Source organism: Pygocentrus nattereri, chromosome 8, assembly GCF_015220715.1.
Source record: "Pygocentrus nattereri isolate fPygNat1 chromosome 8, fPygNat1.pri, whole genome shotgun sequence".
NCBI classification, from domain to species: domain Eukaryota; kingdom Metazoa; phylum Chordata; class Actinopteri; order Characiformes; family Serrasalmidae; genus Pygocentrus; species Pygocentrus nattereri.
The window spans coordinates 43474947-43495231 of NC_051218.1; the positions used below are offsets into that span (position 1 = coordinate 43474947).

The following is a 20285-nucleotide window of genomic DNA, read 5'->3' on the forward strand; positions in this document are numbered from 1 at the left end:
AACACCGTATTCAAGAAATCCCAACAAAACGGCACAACACCCAGATAAAAAAAAAAAAAAAAAAAAGACATTCGCCTTTCATCAAATCTGTTTATTTTAGTTTTGTGAGTAACATGATGGGTTTCTTCCCCCTCCCCCCAGCCCTAACCCACACCCTTCCCTTAAATATACAGACTCAGAGTCATTGATCACATCGATATTCTGTCTCGCTACTCTACCAAGGATAATCATCTTTCTTCACATAGGCATCAATCCAAGCCACCCATTGCCAAAACGACAGATGCGAAACTTTAAAGGACAAAGGAAAAAAAAAAAAAAAAAAAAAAAACACTAATGAAAAATCTCAGATGCAACAGGGAGCTTGTTAAAGGACAGAGACGATGCTAGTTAGTGCGCTGTTAGCCAAGCAGCAGTGCAGCATGTAAGCTTGAATTTGTAGGTTGTCAGACTCGGTTACATTAAAAAGTGCCAACTCTTTTCAAACTCGGGGCAGAACTCAAGTCGCAGCATCTTCCCCCCGCCGTTTTGGACGGTGCCTGAGCAGCGGAGGCAAGTTAGCCGTACTAAAAAAACTAGTAACCAAGGATAGCTGGAGTGAACGGACAGTGTGTACTGCATTAGTTCACTCCAGAATGGGGTGTCCCCCTCATTAGTGCCTTTCTCCATGTCTTCGGGGTAAAAATTTAAGGAGAGGAGTTTGCATGAAATGGTTAAGGAAATGACTGACGGCAATAAAAAAAAAAAGAAAACATTAAAAAGTAAACAATTACAAAAATCTTCCCAAAGTCATCAAAAGTAGTTTGCATGGAAATGTTATAAAACAAAATAAATCTATTCCAATACGGTTCCAGCAGTGCTTGGACCCCTAAAACCGCTGTAATTGCTGCTGCAGCTGCTGCGACAGGATATTACAGAGAGGAGCTGAGTCACCGGCCAATGAAGCGTCAGACGACTGACTCAAGGAACCAATGGAAAGACGGCAGATGCTGAGCAGAAATACACTCGTGAGTCATCCCCAGGCAAGGATGCGAGCCCTGCCGCCTGGCCGGTCCATCCTTGGTGAGCAGCGTGGAAATTACTCTCCTTGTGGTCATTCTTTCATTCGCTAACTAAACATCTCAAGCTATCCCAATGTGGATGGTCAGATTTGTTTGTGCCCCCTCTAGGAATAATTTACTTTTACTGCTACACGAGTTCAAGACCGGAAAAGCAAACAAAAACAAAACTTGTATGAAAATCCAGGATTTAGTAAAAAGAAAATTCTGGTGAAGAAAAAAAAAAAAAAATCTAAACCATATATTAGTTACAATAACAACAACAAGAAAAAGTCACAGTACATTCACAAAAATAAAAATCAGCCAAACTTTGTCCACATCCTATGAAATAAGGCAGCGTGCTAGAACCTAAAGCCTAACTGGCGTTCTCCTTGGACCAAACCGAGCTTGTGCACTAGACATCCCAAAATGAAATGCACAGGCTTGTGGGTGCAACCAGGGTGTCATGGGGGTCCTCTAGACGACTAGGTCATGGCAAAAGAAGATAAAAACAAAAGACCCTTGTGGAATGGATGCAAAGGTAGCATGATCTCTTCAACGCATTTATTTCTTAAAAACCTAGCTGTATGTAAAGCATCGAGCAGACCGTTCAAGACTACTGAACTGACCTTATTTCTATTCATAATCAGTATTCTAATCTTCTAAAGTGGGGAGTCAGCATCTCCCCACTCTCCACTCTCGTATATGGATACATAGATGTCTGCTTTGACTCCTACCATGAAGCAGAAAACCGTAGTGTTGCCACTTTTGATGGTTTTACGAATACTGTCTGGAGTAGCGAGGTGCCGGCTGGAGGCTGGCAAGGTGTGTTTTGTTTGGGTTGGGGAAAAAGGAGAGAGGGGTGTTTACATTAGCTTCGGCACAGTTAAGGAATGGTAAAAGTTTATTTCTTTCCTTTTTAGTAGAGCAAAAAAAAGAAAACGAAAAAAAAAAGTGTTTCTACACTATCATCATCATCATCATCATCATCATCATGATCGTTGTCTTCAGCGCCAACTCCCTCAGCCCGGTCTGAGGCGAAGGTGAATTGTGTTTTGCTTTTATGGATTTTTTTTTTCCCAATCGTGCCACAGACAGTTGCGGTTTTCTCTCTGTCTGTCTTCGCTTTTTTGCGAGGATGGAGCAGAAGACCAGGGAAGGAGGGAATGAGGGAAAGGAGAAGAGAATAAGGGAGGGAGCCCTGTTGAGGAAGGGGGCAGGGAGGGATACAGGACACAGAGGAGAGGAGCTGCAGTTGGAACAGATCCAGGAAGCAAAAAACAAAAGGTCCATCACTCCTTTCTGGCTCTCCCTTTGCTTCTAGGGGACCTTCTCAGAACTTCTTCTTCTTGTTTCTGAGGGAGGGAAGAGAAAGAATACTGAATATCTTCTTCCACAGTGACACAACAGCCGTGTTTATAATGACCATGAAACGAGTTCTTGGGTGAATAACAAAAGAAAACTAGCACAGCATATTTCCATTAAGAAACCCTCAGTCTTAACATCAAAGACTTGTAGACAGACAGACAGACAGACAGACAGACAGAACTATATTCACTGTAGAATGGATGAACGGACAGACCGACAGACAGGTAGATAAGTTGTAGAAAGGTTGAATCGGAATAGACGTATGGACAGAGACAGAGGGACAGACAGATACAGCTGTTGATACAGTCAAGGACAGATACAGCTGTTGATGGATAGACAGACAGATATAGATAGACAGACAGACAGACAGACCTTTATTTCCCAAAGGGAAATTGCAGCGTTTCAGTAGCAACACAAATAATCGCACGTAAACTTACATAAACTACGCAGAAAACAAAAATGGAAATAAAACTAGACATAAATTAAAGTATAAGAGAAATAAAATAAAAGTATATCTGTATTTACATGAGGTCTAAAAGCACAATGAGTGCAGACATAACTAGAAGCTGCATCAATATTACAGTGTAAAGTGTGCAGTTATGATATATTGCAGTGTGTTATTTATTGTTTGCCATTATGAATAAACATTTTTATAAATTTTACTATTTATTTGTGGTTTTATGCATTTACCTTTTTTGTTTTTTTTGTGCTTGTGTGTTGCCTGAGATGTTTCAACTCAGCATAAACAAAAGTTAAAAAAAAAAAAGTTTTAGAATTGGCGAAATCCCCCTCCTACCTCATCCGACTGATCTTCTGCTTCTTCCTGTTTCTCGGCTTCTTCGTCTTCTTCAGCTGCTTCTGCAGGACTGTCCTCTGCATCATCCCTGTTCTCCTCTGAGAATGAACAGACAAAATCCGTTCATTTAGTAGCTCTTCAAAATCAACTGCTCCTGGACATGTTTTCACCGTCAAAGCCAGAGCTGACCAATTTGGGAAAAACATCTAATTGCGATTTTTCTGACCAACATGGTGCGATTTTGCGCATATTTTCAATAAATTAAAATTCAAGCCTGTTTTTCTGGGCCAGCAAGACCAGAATATCCACTTTCTCTGCCTTAAGGCTTGACCCCTGAAAGTAGTGAGCCAGACTGCCAGCAAGCTGTGGTTGTGATGTCACAGCACATTCAGGTTTGGCAGGATCTGATTGCTCTCACTCATCTACAGGCACGTCACAAGCTGCGTGTTATTGGGTTAAATTTCTCCAGTTCAAACCTCGGACACATTTGACTTCAACGATATCTATAAATACTGAAATAATCAGACTTGCTCCAGTGGTTGGATCGAGCGGGTCTCTGTGTCGGTCTCTGTGTCGGTCTCTGTGTCGGTCTCTGTGTCGGTCTCTGTGTCGGTCTCTGTGTCGGTCTCTGTGTCTATTCTTATTCATATTCTTGTTTCAATACGATTACATTATTATTTCAGTCATTTCAATAAATTTTAGTTTCCTTTCTTTGCTCTTATGCTTGTTTGATTTATATTCTTTTGACTCAATTTCACAATTTTACATTAGTTACACTTTATTTATTGTTTTAGATTAATTTTTTATGTATTCTTTAATAGCAATGTTTTTTTTTTATACTTACCTGATTCAAGCCATATTTATTATTACATTTATTTGTATTATTTGATATGTTCTTACGCATCAATCCCTTTTTCCTGTATCAACTTTGTAAATGAGGGTCACCCTTGTTCTCTGAGATTAAATAAAGGTTGATTAATTGATTAGACAACATTGTTGAGAATGTAGGCTACAGACTGTAGACTGCAGCTCTTATGGTTTTAAAATTGCACTCAAACTGATTTCAGTACGGAAACAATGAATTTTTCAGTCCTAGTCAAAGCTGAGAATTAACAAGGCAGAGAATATTACCTATAACTATATAACTTCTAGCTCGGGTTCATTGCAGTGGAGGGAAGACACTGAGGACACAGAGAAAACCAGCTACACCTGCTTTCAGAACTGCAGTCAAAATGCACAGGTTGTATCTTTGTACTGAACAGCTGCTTTTAGATTAGACTGTCAAAAAGACTGACATTTAACAAGGATCAGAAAAAAAAAACTAAGGGAATAAGCAGACAAATCCCCATCTCAAAAACACACCTGCGACAAAAGAGCTAAAATAAAAACGCTCTCCTGTACTGCAAGAGCATTTCCCTTCTGTTTGCATTGGTAAGTGCAACGTGCTATAAAGATGCACTACAATCACACATACCTGGCTCTTCAGCTTTAGCCTCCTCTTGCTCATCCTTCTCCTCTTCCTCCTCCGCATCATCCTTCACATCAGGCTGTGGCTCGTCTGTCTTCTTGTATTCTGCAGCAGACTGGGCAGGCTTCTTCTGCAAATTACAGCACAGAGTTCTGTTCAGCTAATGATGAAAAAGTCATTTGATGCAATTAAACTATATGCACAACACATCAAATTAGGGATGAGTTGCTAAACAGGGGATCCTACCCAATCTGGCAACCCTGAACAGGATGCTGACTGTTGAACAACAGTCAGCGGAGCAGCAAGGGCAGGAATTTAAGCATCATCTTAAAAATTAAAATGACTTTTAAATCAACTTGTCAGCGAACAAGGGAGTGATCAAATTAACTAATAGCTCAATCGGAATAGAATGCGTCCACATAAACACCTCAATCGGAATAGTCTAGTCCGATCGAGGCCATTCGGAATACAATTTCTATCCGATTGATCGAGGTGGGGCGTTTACACAGGTATTATTGATCTATTTATCAGATTATTTATAGGACGATTACATTCCCTATCGGAAAGTGTAAATCCGTTCTGCATGTAAGTCGCATCATAGTGGAAATTTATAATGTTCAACACGGTGGAGCAGAAACTTTAAAAGACGGCGGTGAGACGGACGTCCAGCTTATTAAGATAAATTCACCCTTATTAGTCCCACAATGGGGAAATTTCACCTCCACATTTAACCCATCCGTGAAGTGAAACACCACATACACACTAGTGAGCACACACACTAGGGCACAGTGAGCACAGTTGCCTGGAGCGGTGGGCAGCCCTATCCGCAGCGTCCGGGGAGCAGTTGGGGGTTAGGTGTCTTGCTCAAGGACACCTCAGTCATGTACTGTCAGCTCTCGGGATCGAACCGGTGACCTTCCAGTCACAAGGCCGGTTCCCTAACCTCCAGCCCACGACCGCCCCCTTCTTTAATAAGGATATGTGAAGGACGTTTTCCTGAGTCTGACGTCATTTTAAAGTAAGTAAAAACAAAAGCGCAGCAGCTGAAAACTTGTCTCACTGACTGGACCTCATGTGATGCTCGTTGCCATGGTAACGTCTACACTAATTGATACTCTACGCATGCATGTTATTTTGGATCTGATTACTTGTAGAGTGAATGTACGCAGAGATTTTCTGTTAGATTGTTGGGTAAAGTGAGCATAAACACCTCAGTATTAATCTATAATGTAGTCAATCACATTGGAAAAAGCTTTGCATGTAAACACAATGTTGGCTTGTCCACCTCTTATTAATCTCTTATTAATTCTTTGTAATAAACATAACTGAGCATGCTAGCTAGTGACCCAGAGCAGTAGGACACATGTGGGCAGCACCAAGAGTTAAGACTGATATCGTTGCCTTTAAGCACATACATTTATATTACACATATATTTCCAAAAGTATTCACTCTCCCATCCAAATCACTGAATTCAGGTGTTCCAATCACTTCCATGTCCACAGGTGTATAAAGCCGAGCCCCTAGGCCTGCAGACTGCTTCTACAGACATTAGTGAAAGAATGGGTCGCTCTCAGGAGCTCAGTGAATTCCAGCGTGGTACCGTGATCGGAAGTCCAATCGTGAAATTTCCTCACTACTAAATATTCCACAATCAACTGTCAGTGGGATTATAACAAAGTGGAAGCGATTGGGAACGACAGCAACTCAGCCACGAAGTGGTTGGCCTTCAGATTAGTTCAAGAACAGTGAGGAGTGATGAATCACGCTTCTCCGTCTGGAAATCTGATGGACGAGTCTGGGTTTGGCGGTTGCCAGGAGACGGTACTTGTCTGACTGCATTGAGCCAAGTGTAAAGTTTGGTGGAGGGGGATCATGGTGTGGGGGTGTTTTTCAGGAGTTGGGCTCGGCCCCTTAGTTCCAGCGAAAGGAACTCTTAAAGCTTCAGCACCAAGAGATTTTAGACAATTTCATGCCCCCACTTTGTGGGAACAGTTTGGGGACGGCCCCTTCCTGTTCCAACATGACTGCACACCAGTGCACAAAGCAGGTCCATAAAGATGTGGATGAGCCAGTTTGGTGAGGAAGAACTTGACTGGCCTGCACAGAGTCCTGACCTCAAGCCCATAGAACACCTTTGGGATGAATTAGAGCGGAGACTGTGAGCCAGGCCTTCTCGTCCAACATCAGTATCTGACCTCACAAATGCACTTCTGAAAGAAAGGCCAAAAATCCCCATAAACCCACTCCTAACCCTTACTGAAAGCCTTCCCAGAAGAGCTGAAGCTGTTATAGCTGCAAAGGGTGGGCGACATCATATTAAGCTCTATGGATTAAGAATGGGATGTCAAATTCATTTGCCTGTGAGCGAATACTTTTGGAAATATAGTGTAGTTATGAATTGAGTTTCCTAAGCTGGAAGTGTGGATGCATAAAAGTGGTAACCTGGTTTTTTAAATGTTTTTTTTCATGTTCAAATATTTTATGAAATTTATCAAATATTAGCAAATAGTTGTTGCAGCCCTACATAAAATACACGTTTTATATTCTGCTACTAGCATCTACTACAGTAAGAAGCAGAGACTGATGGGTAGATTCCTTTATATACACTTTTGCCACACTGTACTTTCATAATTTGCTTTACTAAAGTCTATTTAAAGGCTTCTTAGTTTTTTATTTAGTACTTTTAAATCTTTTAAAGGCTATGAATAGTTATTTATTTCTGCTGTTTAACTCACCAAAATGATTTATAGGTTAATCAATTATTAAACAATAGTGTCAGCTCTACTGCACACATACACACATACCTTTCCAGTGCAGCAGAAGACAATGATGAGGACCAGAGGAAGAGCCACAGTCAAGACGTAAACCACCCAGAGCCAGGGCTTCTCCTCTGCTGCAGAAATCATCTGATTCATCAGACCAGGCTGTACAGAAAGAAGAAGATTATCCATTAGCACAATAACCAAATCACGCACACAAACATCTTTGCAAACTCTAAATCTGAGCCTTTGAAAAAAACATGTCGTCAAGTCACAAAACTAGTAGCCTAAACCACAACAAACTTCATCAACAGTGCCTTTTAATACCACAGTTACTGATATTATATGGAACAGGTAAAAATACATTATAGCTGGTTTAGTTTAATGGATCCAAGCATCCACATCACTTCTCCTCGTAAATAACTGCACCGCTTTCCAAGTTAAGCTTACTGACGCTAAAAGATCCTAAGAATTCATGTGTGCAGCAGCAAGTTAAATTAAGAAAAATGCTCACTTGGTAAATCATGGAGACACGACAAGTTCAATGAATCACTAAACATAAGTACAGCAAAAAATAAATAAATAAAAGCAGGGAAAAGTGAAAGTGATCAGTTTCCACTATGACTGAACTGAAGTCAGCAAACTAGCCAAAGCCACAACTCAATGAAATGAATAAAAACAACTAATGGGGATAAAATAAGTAATTTGTTACACCTTTGGTGTCCGCGTGTGAGTGCGGTTATCTCCTCACTCTCCACTCCTATGCGTTCATATTTATGAGTACGGCACGAGTAGGGCGTAATCAGGGGGCGGTAACGTTGTTTGACTGATTTGCATCCTGTGACGTGTCTTCATACTTCGGAGAGTTGAACCAGAGGCGCGCTGCAGAGCATGATAAAACTAAACACGATGACTGACCACGATAAAAACGATATTTTTACAGTTGGGAAAGATGTGATCACATTTCATGCAAGGCGGGTTTATTGCATTACAGAGCAGTGCATTTCAGCTGTTAATGAACCAGATTCAAAGCCTATAAAATGCTGTTCTGAAATACCAGCCCTACAAATAGCATATAACAAAACCAATTAGTTACTAATCCCTAAATGTGCTGGGGCTGTGGTCATTTTACCCCATTTCTTGACTTGAGGTCTCCAGAAAACCTACCAAGAGCACAAGGCACAAGCTCGGTAGAGCAGGGCAAGGCTCAGCACAACGAAACATTCACTACAGACTGAGGGTTAAGAGGGTCAGTGCACTGATGTAAACACTGCCTGCTAATCACTGTGTCTGTATTATAACAACAGAGCCAAAATAGAGAGAACAAGGTCATCATGGCTGATTAAACCCAGCACAATATCACCAGGAAAGGAAAATGGAAGTTATTCTTAGCCTAACCAGCAGGTGGTTTGTGCGTATTCACAGACACACATCTGACAAAGCTTTCCTCCCAACTCGCACGAGCCCAACACACAACTCGGCTCTCTCAGTACAGAGTTGGACTTCTAGCTCATCACGTCTGGCACGTTCGGAATTCACCTTAGGGGGAAAAAAAACGTCTGTGCAGCAGGAATTCTCGTGAAAGCTGCCCAAAACTCTGCTAATCCCAGTCTGCCCCCCCCGCCCCCCCAATCAACACACACAACCAATGAATGAGCACACCTCTAACTCTTATAACCCACACTACCTCCCATATCCACCGCACCCACCCTGTACTCGTCTCCCACCTCTCCACAGCCACCATTTACACAATGCAACACAAAGGAGGCATTGTGAGAAGGCACGACTTTCCCTGAGCGCTTCCTGTTATAAACCAAGTTGTGGCAGGCTTCTGTTGATCTCTCTCATACAAACCCCCCCCCAGCAAACCCCCTGTTAATTCCACACGTCAAAAGAATGAAACAAACGTGTTCACTCCTAATTAGTTGTTTTTTTTTTTTTTTTTAAATAAAACTTTGATTAAGTCAATAAAACAGAAGTAGACCAGCCAGAATAGAAGGTCATGCAACCAAGTTATCGCTACTCTATTTAAAGGAATAGTAGGCAGGTTTACATGCAGCCTACTAATCAGTAAAAGCTCAACTGGAATAGAACACGTCCATGAATTCACTTCGGTCAGAACAGTCCGATTGAGGCCATTCGGAATACAATTTCTATCAGATTCAACGAGGTGGGTAATCCCGTGAAAAAAAAAATCCATTACATAGAAGAGGAATATCCATGTAAACGCCTGTATCCGATTACATTCCCTATCGGAAAGTTTAAGTCCGTTCTGCATGTGCGTCACGTCATAGTGAGTTTATATCGTTCGACACGGCGGAGCAGAAACTGGTCCGCAGAGGAGACGAAGTTCATGCTCTGATCTTTAAAAGACGGCGGCAGGACGGACGTCCAGCTTGTGTCTCAGAACACGACGTCTTCCTCTCGGCCTTCTTTAATAAGGACATGTGAAGGACGTTTTCCTGAGTCTGACGTCATTTTAAAGCAGTTAAAAACACAAACACTGCTCATCTCACTCTGACTGGACCTCGTGATGTTTGTCGTCATGGAATCGTTTACTCCAAGTGGTTCTCTTTACGCATGTGCGTCACTTTGTTCCGATTACTTGAAGCGTACGAAGATTTATCAGATTGTTGAATAGAGTGAGAATAAACACCTCAGTCTTAATCAGAATCAGTAGCCAGAATGTATTCAATCAGATTGGCAAAAGCCTTTGCAGGTAAACACAGCCATGCTGGCAAAAAATCAAGTTTACACCATGTTACATTTCCCCCAAATGTAGTGGATCGGTCAAAACATGTTGTTTGGTGTCCAAGCTTTGCTTGTTTACTCTAGAACTGGAGCTGCCCTGCTAAAGATGCTAACAAACACTATAAGTAAACAGTCACTAGTAATTGTTTCCATAAGTGCGTGCCCAAAGATTCTTCTTCTTCTTCTTCTGGCTGCACCCTTTAGGGGTCGCCACAGCAGATCATCTGCCTCCAATGTGCCCAAAGATTCATCTATTTGCTTCAAATGATATCAGTTAAGCGAAGTAAACTCACTTGGCCAAAAAAACTAAATTATATAATGAATTTTTTTTGCATTCCACCTTAAATGGTACAGTAGTCACACTGTGGTGCCTCTTGCACTACTTAAGGTGGAATGGAAAAATCTAAAAAGAAGCTAGTAGACAAGACATTATCTTCAGTGTCATGCTAAGAAGTGGGTCACTGGTGGGTCCAGTATCCAACCGAAAATGCGGTACATAAATTAGAAATAAGGCACATTATTGATTTACTGATCACACTCAATTAGCTTCTCTACGTACATTACCTTACAGCGCCACATAGTGGTGTGGTTAGGGTTCGGGTTCATCTCGTGTGGAATAATACCAAACCGTGTTCACGAAGAAGTGATTCTGGTTGGCCCACATGGCTGCCCCTTATTTTAGCCACATGAAAAAGTTGTGTGTCTGTTCATAGTTTAAATCATTATACATCTAAATAGGGCTGAACGATTTGGGGAAAATATCAATTTATACTGCGATTATTCTTTATAAATTGAGATTCAGGCCTGATTTCTGTGGCTAAGAAGACCAGAATATTGACCGTTTTTGGCTTGACCCCTGAATGGCCAAGTCGTGGTTGAGATGTCAACACATGGAGGTTTGGTTGCTTCTGATTGGTCCATCTTCTGGCATTTCACAATCACTGTATTATTAGGTTCAATTCCAACTCTGAAAACCTGAGACAACATTTTTGACCATGTACACACGTAAAAAGATGGTTCATCAAGGGTTCTTTAGTAAAGACAGTGGTTCTATATAGAACCATGAACACTCAGATCCATTTACATGGTTAGAGGGGTCTATGCATGGTGAAGTCAGTATTCAGATTGATGGAGATGTTTGTATAGGGTTCTATATAGCACCAAAAAGGTTCCATAACAATAGCAGAACCCATTTTGGTGCTATATAGAACCATATACAACAACAAATTTTCCAACAAAGAACACTTTACGCGTGCAAATGGATCTTAGACAGTTCATGGTTTGATACAGAATGACTGTCTTTACCAAAGAAGTAACCTTTAAAGAACCTCGAGGCTATAAAACAGGTTAATAAAAAGCTCTTGCGATTTGAAACTTGCACTCTTGAATTGCGATTGCGATTTCAAAACGATTAATCTTTCAGCCCTGGTTCTAAACCACACTGGCTTGCCTGCACAGTGTAAACTAATACTTGAACGATTAAACTGGTTGATAGAAGTTTTGGGCATGTATTGAGAGAAACAGTTTGGGTGACTATTAACTCAGTGTAGCTCAAGTTCTGAAATATAGAAGCAAAAATCGGACATCAAACGTTTTAAGGCTGAACATCTGCATTTGGGGTGAGTGTAAAATCTTTTAAATTAGATGTTTTGCTTAATTATACCAGCTGCCATTAATACTAATAATTAAGGGCAACTGGCATAATTAAGCAAATAATAATAGAACATTTTGTTGGACAAAAATTATTTGAACATTTGATTGTTAAGAAAGTATGCCTTCTATAAAGTTACCATGGGCCAGTCATTGGCTGGAGGTTAGGGAACTGGCCCTTTAACCGGAAGTTTGCCGGTTCGATCCCCAGTGCCGACAGTCCATGACTGAGGTGTCCTTGAGCAACACCTAACCCCCAATTGCTCCCCTAAACTGTTGCACAGCACTAGAGAATGTCAAAGGAACCAACACTAATCTGAGCATAATTTCTGATAAACATAGCTACTGCATCATGCTGCCATTACGAATGTCTGCAGAATACAAAAATAAAATTAAAATAAAAAAAAAAAAAACAACAAAACTTACAGCATACAGGTCACTATGGTCATCTACAACCACAGTCTAGCTCTTTATGACCTGCTACAATCAGGAAAAATCATTCAGAAATGCTCCCAGAACATCTGGAGCAAAGCACTTGTCACTTGTTCCATCAGCAGATTAAGGAAAGCTATATTAAGCTATTTACTGTCTTTCCCATGGTGCAGCTTCCTCTGGCAAAGAGAATGGGCTGTAGTGTGGTGAGAAGTGGTGCTGTGGTCTGTGTAAGTGAGGGTGTGTAGGAGAGTAATATTACGGGGTACTGCAACTGTCCGTGTGTGTGTCTAGATTTCAGTCATCTTCAACGTGTTTCTGAAAGAGTTCACAGTAATTCAAATCAGATGTGACGATCAGACACAGGGAGCAAACAACTACACGTTTTCACATAGTTCTTTTTAAAAGAACCAAACTGAGTTCTGTTAACGTGAACCTGAAAGGGAACCAACTGCAAATGACCCGCTCTTTAACGTCCACGCTGAACCATGGTTTCTTTTGCAATTTGTGAACACGCCAAATTAACTCAGACCCCCTCTAAACGGCCCCAAAAACTAAGGTGGTCTTAGGTTCTTTTGTAGTTTGTTTTGTGGTTCTACTGATTTGTACCCAGTCCCAGTCCCCAGCCCACTTTAGCCTTGCTTTATGGTGAAGACCTTGAGGCTTCACCACAGCCACAGTCAGCAGGCAAAACAGACCAAGGATCATTTATAAGGTTCTACCTCGGATAAAGTCTGTCTGTGATCTGCAACAAGACAGCAGCGCTGATATATTCAAGTGATAAGAAGCGAGAGCCTGTGTGATTTTACCGTGTTAAAGGCTCAGACTGGGCACGCAACACCATTTTCAGCTGCTTCCACACTGACGGAGTTTCGCCGGACGGAGCTCAGTGAAAACAGCTGAAAACGGAACCCATCGCGGAGAACATGCAGGGTCATTTTCCCAATTTTGCGTGAAGCACTTCTTGGTTTCAGCACACCCAAGAGAATCAAATTTATTTGTAGCACTTTTTACAACTGATGTCACAAAAAAGCTTCACAGAAATCCAGAAAAGAAAGTTTTAACAAGAATGTAAAAACCCCCCAGGTGAGCAAGCCAAGGGCGCCAGTGACAAGGAGAACCTTGGAGGAACCAAGGCTCACAAGGGCGGACCCATCCTCCTCTGGTCAAAGAGCATCAGGAGTGTCTGGTGGTTCCTCTCAAAAACCCTCCCAGGTGAGCAAGCCAAGGGCGCCAGTGGCAAGGAGAACCTTGGAGGAACCAAGGCTCACAAGGGCGGACCCATCCTCCTCTGGTCAAAGAGCATCAGGAGTGTCTGGTGGTTCCTCTCACCACCTGAAAGGTTAGATTTATCAGAACACACCGCCCACTTGGCGAGCGCTGCGCACACTGTGAGGGGTGTGAAAGGAGTTTTGAGCTCTGAGATCTCAAAGGACCAGAAAAAAAACGGAGTCCTCTTTAAAGAGTCCTCTTTAAAGTTCACTTACATTGTGAATACAAAATGAACTGAGGCCATCTGCAGTTCGTTCCCTTCCAGGTTCACTTTAACAGAATTCATTTCGGTTCTATTAAAACTAACTACATGCGAAAACACCGTCAGACCAGTTCTTGATCAGACCATTACTCCCCATTAGAAGTCCGAACCCCTATCACAGCACTCTCCGTGTGTACGGCGCTCGCAAAGTGGGCGGCGTTCTCTGATAAATCTAACCTTTCAGGTGTCGAGAGGAACCACCAGACACGCCTGCTGCTCTCCTATTATCCACGGTGAAACGACTGGCCCAAGTGCATCGCATAAAATAGGAAAAATGACCCTGCACGTCTGCCACGGTGGGTTCTGCTTTTGGCTGTGCTCATCAATGGGCTCCACCCGGTGTCCACCCATGTCAGGGCTGCCGCTTTTCATAGATCATGGATTGGCTTTGCCCTGAGTAGAACCTTATAAATGTCCAACCGAACCTCGTTTTTGGGGCCGTTTAGAGGGTCTGAGTTTGTTTGGTGTGTTCACATATGCAACAGAAGCCATGACTCGCCGACCTGATGGGTCTGAACCAGCTCGTTAAAGGTGAATAACGAAGTACGTCTCCGGATAACATCTTTCTCAAGAAAAACAGGCAAATGATGCCCAGGAGTGGACGACTTTTCATTCTGGGAAAGTAAGAAATTCACCACCTTATTACGGAGCCGGATCTTTGAGAACTTTGACAGACAGCTCCGTTCGAGCCGATTTTGGAGATGCTAACGCCAACCGTGAGGAAGCAACAGACAAATGAATCCTCTTGTTGGCAAACATTCAAACAAATAAACAGACGGGAATAAATGCTGCATTTCTGCCATTCAAAAAAAAAAAAAAAAACGTTTGTTGAGCAAGATAATCACACGATAAAATGAACTTCCTGTCATTCAAAAATACTGCAGGAATCAATTGCGTTCTGTGTGGAAAGAACAGAGAACATGTAACAGCTGCTCTGTGCCGACTCAGAAGTCTGTTTTTTTTTAATTAATCCATCTGTTGGTCGTCATCGTCTAAACAAATACGCGTCTAAACCTACTGGACTCAGACAGACCTCCTTTAGCACCTTACACATCTTCAGCATGTCATCCAGCACTGGGTAGCTTCCAAACATCAGCTTTCTCATTAGGAGAGCTAAAAAAAGGTCTGGATGTTTTTTTAGTGTTTGATGTGTTAAGTTTCATTATAAAAACAAGTAAAACTGAGAGGCTACGCTGATTACTGTCTCTTATTTGATTGCACTTTCAGTGATGTGGTTGGAGAAATCTCGTGGGCCACGGAAGCTTCTGTGGTCAGTTGCATGGGATGCGAGTTAGAAAAGGCTGGGAACCTCTGGCCCACTTCTAGCCTAGGCAGCAGCCTCAGACTCTCATAACTGATAACTATCCTGACGGCAGATTTTCACCATAAAGCATAACTGATGCTTTATTAATGACGGCTGACCGGTAACGGCCGACTGTCTCACTTTCCATGACTGTGGTGGCCAAAGGACAGCCCCTTGGCTATGTCTCTGATTTCAAACAGCTTTTCAAGCCTGTATTACAAAAGAAACAACCACCACCAATTTACATTTTGCTAAAACCTTTAAAACTAAATCTTAAACTTCAAAAATACTGTAAAACCACGTCTCGCGCATCAGGTAACATTCACCGTTACTTTAATAATAACTATCACCGTTATTTTAATAATAACTATGTGAGGCAGTTTTTAAAGGCATTAAACACCCCAGACATCTGGTTCCCATCACCACCACTATGAAAAATGTTGACTTGCAAGGTTTCTCTGGAACGTCACACCAAACCACTCTGAATGACTTTGTTCACATCTTAATAACTGATGTACGCAGACAGTGTCAAACTGGTGAAACGCCTTTAAGACTTGCTGAATGCGATAATAAGCAGGAAAACGAAGGACTTTATTGTTAAGGTATAAATCATCAGAAAGGGCAGATCAGTGAATCTTTCTGAATCGAAGCGTTTTCAGTTTTGACTTATAACGAAAGAAATCAATCTATTTTAATTATAACTAATTTAAAGACCTTTGGAAAACGTAAATATCTGCCAGCTCCGTCACAAATCTAGTTGAACAGGTCTTAAAAAATAAATGAGGCTAACGGGCATAAACATGCTGTATGGTCTGCAGCAAGGATTTATGCTCGAGATGATGGGGCGACTGGCGTAGAAGACTTTTCTGTAAAGTTTATTCTGAAAAACGTGTTATCAATAATCTGAGCTAAGTGCTTGTTTTGACAAACATCCCAAAACATCCTAGAATTATTTGCCATGGTTTCAAAAATGAAGGGGGGGGGGGGGGGCATCGTGACTTCTATAGCTCTGTGCCATCAAGGCGGGACAGGGGGTGTTATGGGATGGTAAGATGACATCAATAACTAATAATAATATTACCACTGACTCTGATGTCAAAGGGCATTCGAGTATGGGAGTGCAGAGTCCAAGTGCTACACGCGTGTGTGTGTGTATGTGTGTGTGTGCGTATGTGTGTGTGCACATGCGCGCAGGGGGACAGGAGCCCCACGCCCAGCAGAGGAACGTGGTGTTCTGGGCTGGCGGTGCCGTGTCGCGTGTGGGGAAAGCCTCAGGGCTAAATGGAAACAGACTCATCACAGTGTCACCAAGCTGGGTCACACACGCTCTCATCTACATGTGTACACACACACACACACACACACACAGTCCATGTCCATTATTTAAAATTAAATAAATAAATAAAATACAAAGTTTGCTTACATGATTATGGAAGTCCAGAGAGGTAGTTATGATTTTTCCCCCCATTGTTATTTTGAGATAATCAAGATAATTTGAGTTAATTATCTTGTTATCTCAAGATGATAAAATTTTATCTTGAAATAAGTCATCATCTTTAGGCAACAAATTAATTACCTGGTAATCTCAAGATAAGCTTGTAACTCGTTATCTTGTTCTCAATATAACAAAATTTTCTTCTGTCAAGATAGTTATCTTGAGATAAGTTATCTACCTTGTTATGTCAAAACAACAAAGTTGTTATCTTGAAATAAGTTATTTATCTTGTTATCTCGAGATGGTTATCTAATCAGACAATAGTTAAACATTAAACAGTGCTGCTAACCAGGAGAGAGGAGCTGGTTATAACCGCTCTGCTCACCACAGAACATTCAGCTCAGGCTAAACCACAAACACAAGCTTTAGATTATAATAGTCTGGGGGAGTGAAGAGAAACGGGTGGTGAAAGGTCAGAAAGGCGATATCAAACCGGTTCTGTGCTGTTTGGATTTGCAGCCTGATCGGCTAACTTTATTTAGCATAGTGAGCCACAATGACCCACAATGTCCAAACACCACAGTACAGGCTGGATTCTGACTTCACGCAAGGACACGAACCCAAATGACTGCACTCGGTTAACACACTGCAAACGCTCAGTCCTATACAAACTCACTGCACGTGATGTGGCAGCTAAAACACCGAGTACTGAAGGGGGCGATAGAGGGCAAATTACAGAGTCTCAACAGCTAAACGTGGGCAGTGGAGGAGAGAGAGCTGCTTTACTTCTTCTCTTGAAATGGAATTGCAATAATGTATGATATTTATGATTATGTGAGCCATCATCTTTGTGTGAGACTCTACAGCAGTGGAGAAATCGGCTGGTATAGCGCCCCCTTTGCGGTTAGACTGCAGTTCACATTTGCATAATGAAATGAGGTGTGAATCATTTTTCAGTGCAACTGCATGCGAAACCTCGTCTGGGTAGCTCGAAGCATCTGCGTTGGCGTTCCTTGCTTGAACTATGTTTCGGGCTTAAATGGTGCTCTGCTGACCCAAGTGTAAATAATAACATCTAATATGTGAGAAAGCAAAAGTCAGGGGACCAGCGTTGGAGTGACAAAGTGACCGCTGTGTCCCAACAGCTGGACCGTCTTCTCAAATGCCAGAAGGATCAGGATCTCCAAACAGGGCTACAAACATGAGTCAAATGGGGAAGAACTGAACATTTCAGCTGCTGAACAACACAAAGCTCTCGTGCTCCTTTCACTTTTCCAAAATGGAAAGTAGCCCACCGTCACAGCTTGCTAGTTCTGTGAGAAGCGAAAGATATCTTATTCGAGGATATTTAGCCTGTCTGTTTCGTGTTTTGTCTTGCGTGGATCTGAATCTCCAAAAGCAGCTCAAACTTAGTTGAGTCAAAGTTTTAGCTTCTGAATGAGGTAGAGAAACTCTGCTCTCTCATAATCTTTAAATACCAGCAATATTATTAAATACGGCCTTCAACCTTGTTATTGCTACACCACCCAGCCCTAATGTTGAAAGCAAGATGAGAACGGTCAGATCAGAATATATTAATACTTAACACACGTGCGTATTGCTGTGGTCACCATTCACTGTGGTCTGTGCATTGGCAGCACTTAATGCAAGCAAGCATATATATATAAATAAAAGAGGCTATAAATGAGCTCAGTACCTCAGCAGCTCCCTCAGCAGCTTTCTTCAGGCCCCAGCCTTCATCGGCCCAAAGTTCAGCTGTGTTGCGGTCATACGTGATGAAGAAATTGTCGAAGAAGATGTCCGATGACATTGACCACAGCTCCAGGCCCACAGCACTGACGGGTGTCATACGGAAGGGATGCAGGTCCTCAAAGAAGTCAGGGTTGGGGATCTTTCTGGGCTTCCACACTCCCTACAGACAACAATAATAAAAACAAGGGCAAAACTCTTTACATGCATTCAAGATGTTTAAGCACAGTAAATCAACTTTCCCTTCACCCTAAAATGTTACCCACAAAGATATGTTCATGCGACTTTGATTTGCACTGGAGCCATGAGGACGATGTACAACACAGGTTTCACAGTTCAGTTGTGGGGAGTAGGCCGTACCCCAGAGGTCAGCAACCCAAATGTTCAGAAGAGCCATTTGGCCTTTCATTAAAAAAATCTAAACACCTTGGAAGCCACAAAATTTTATATCTATTTGACCATCTTGGCTGTAAATATGTCTCAGTAGGTCCTGATGTGATGGTTGAGGCTAAAAACAAATGAAAACGCAGACTCACTCTGCTCTGCTTTAAGCTTTAGCTCAGCTACAGCTGCTTTTCTCGCATCTCCAGCAGGAAACTTTTACTCAAATGTAGAACAGTTTCTTGTAAAATGTCTAACATTCGACTTTTTACAAGGCTAAAGTCGTCTTCTCGTTCAGCTTCTTGTTCAAATTTTAAACGGTGCCAGATTGTAACCACTGTACCGTTTAAGGTGGAACGGGAAAATTTGAACAAGAATCTGACTTCAGCTTTATGACTTGAGTGCTCGACAGTTTCTCCCTGCAGATTAAGCGTATCAGGAAACCAGCTGGATTTGCATGATTATAAATGCAAATAAGTCCATCTGGCCCCAAATTACCGATGTTTGTCTTAAATCTCTCCCTTTGCCTTTTCTTTAGCTCCGAGCTAGGCAAGACTGTTGTCTGCGTTGCTACGATGATCAACGGTCTGCATGCCAACCTTCAGGGTTAAAGGATGAATTATCAGTTACAAAATGGTTTTGAATGATCAACAGAGCTTTATTTTACTATTTTATTTTAAAGGATTACTTTATTTTTTCCTACAAATCTCAGAGCATGTGGCTGACCCCTACCCTACCCCAACACATCCACTTTGATCCAGCTCATCATGTAATTATCAAACCCTTCATAAGCTGAATTAGGTGATTTGAAGGGAGAGAATACCTGAAACAGTACAATGGGTGTTAAACCACTGATGCAGCTAACAAGCAATGGAAGCTTGTGCCACATTAGTTTGTTAAGCAAACTCAAGCCCTCTTTAACTACGTGCTGTTTCTTAAAGAAAATGTGCAGTAGCACAGAATTCAGGCATCATAATTCAGCGCATAATTTGCTTTAACACAAGAACAGATGAGAGAACTGACCAGAAACATGGATTTTAACTTTTGCTTTGTAGGACTGTACAGAGGCATAGCCAGAAGGGTGGCAGGGTAGCACTGGAATCTGGTTTGACACCCCAAAACTTCCGTCATGGAACTGACTACTTGCTTCCACCCACTCAACCGCAAGAAAGCAGTTCAAGCACACGACACCATGCAGGCAGACAGACACCAGCAGAAAGCGAAGCAAAAGTGAGCTTTGCAGAACCGTGACACGGATGTCATGTTTTCTTCATATCCTCCCTGTAAACCTGTGGGTAGCCAGCACGGTCTGTTTCACATGCTTTCACTTCCACAATTCATGATACAAACGTGGCTGAGTAAGTGAGAGCAGGTATTTTGTACCTTCCAGTAAAGCTACTCACAGCGACGCTGTGACTCTTTTCCTGCTCACAGTGGTGGACAGTAACTAAAGTAACTTTACTGAGTAAATGTAATTAGTTTCTGTACTTTAGTATTTTCAGTGTATCTGTACTGAAGTTTCTCCGTTCTGGGCGACTTTTTCCTTTCACTCCACTACATTTCACAGTCTAATATCCGACTTTTTCCTCCTACATTTTGAGAAATCTGTCGTTCCTTTTGGTTT

At 41.9% G+C, this 20285-nt stretch overlaps 1 protein-coding gene across 3 annotated transcripts in view; it reads right to left on the reverse strand.

The window, feature by feature from the left end:
• Positions 1-346: 346 nt before the first annotated feature.
• Positions 347-20285, reverse strand: part of canx (calnexin) — a 45474-nt gene continuing 25535 nt past the window's right edge. For all 3 annotated transcript variants that reach the window (XM_017683391.2, XM_017683393.2, XM_017683392.2), the window contains exons 11-15: positions 18228-18443; positions 7472-7591; positions 4673-4796; positions 3199-3296; positions 347-2389 (exon numbers count right to left, since the gene is read on the reverse strand). In XM_017683391.2, the coding sequence (XP_017538880.1) occupies positions 2327-2389; positions 3199-3296; positions 4673-4796; positions 7472-7591; positions 18228-18443 (621 nt within the window). In that variant the 3' untranslated portion in view covers positions 347-2326. The remainder of the gene's footprint in view (positions 2390-3198; positions 3297-4672; positions 4797-7471; positions 7592-18227; positions 18444-20285) is intronic.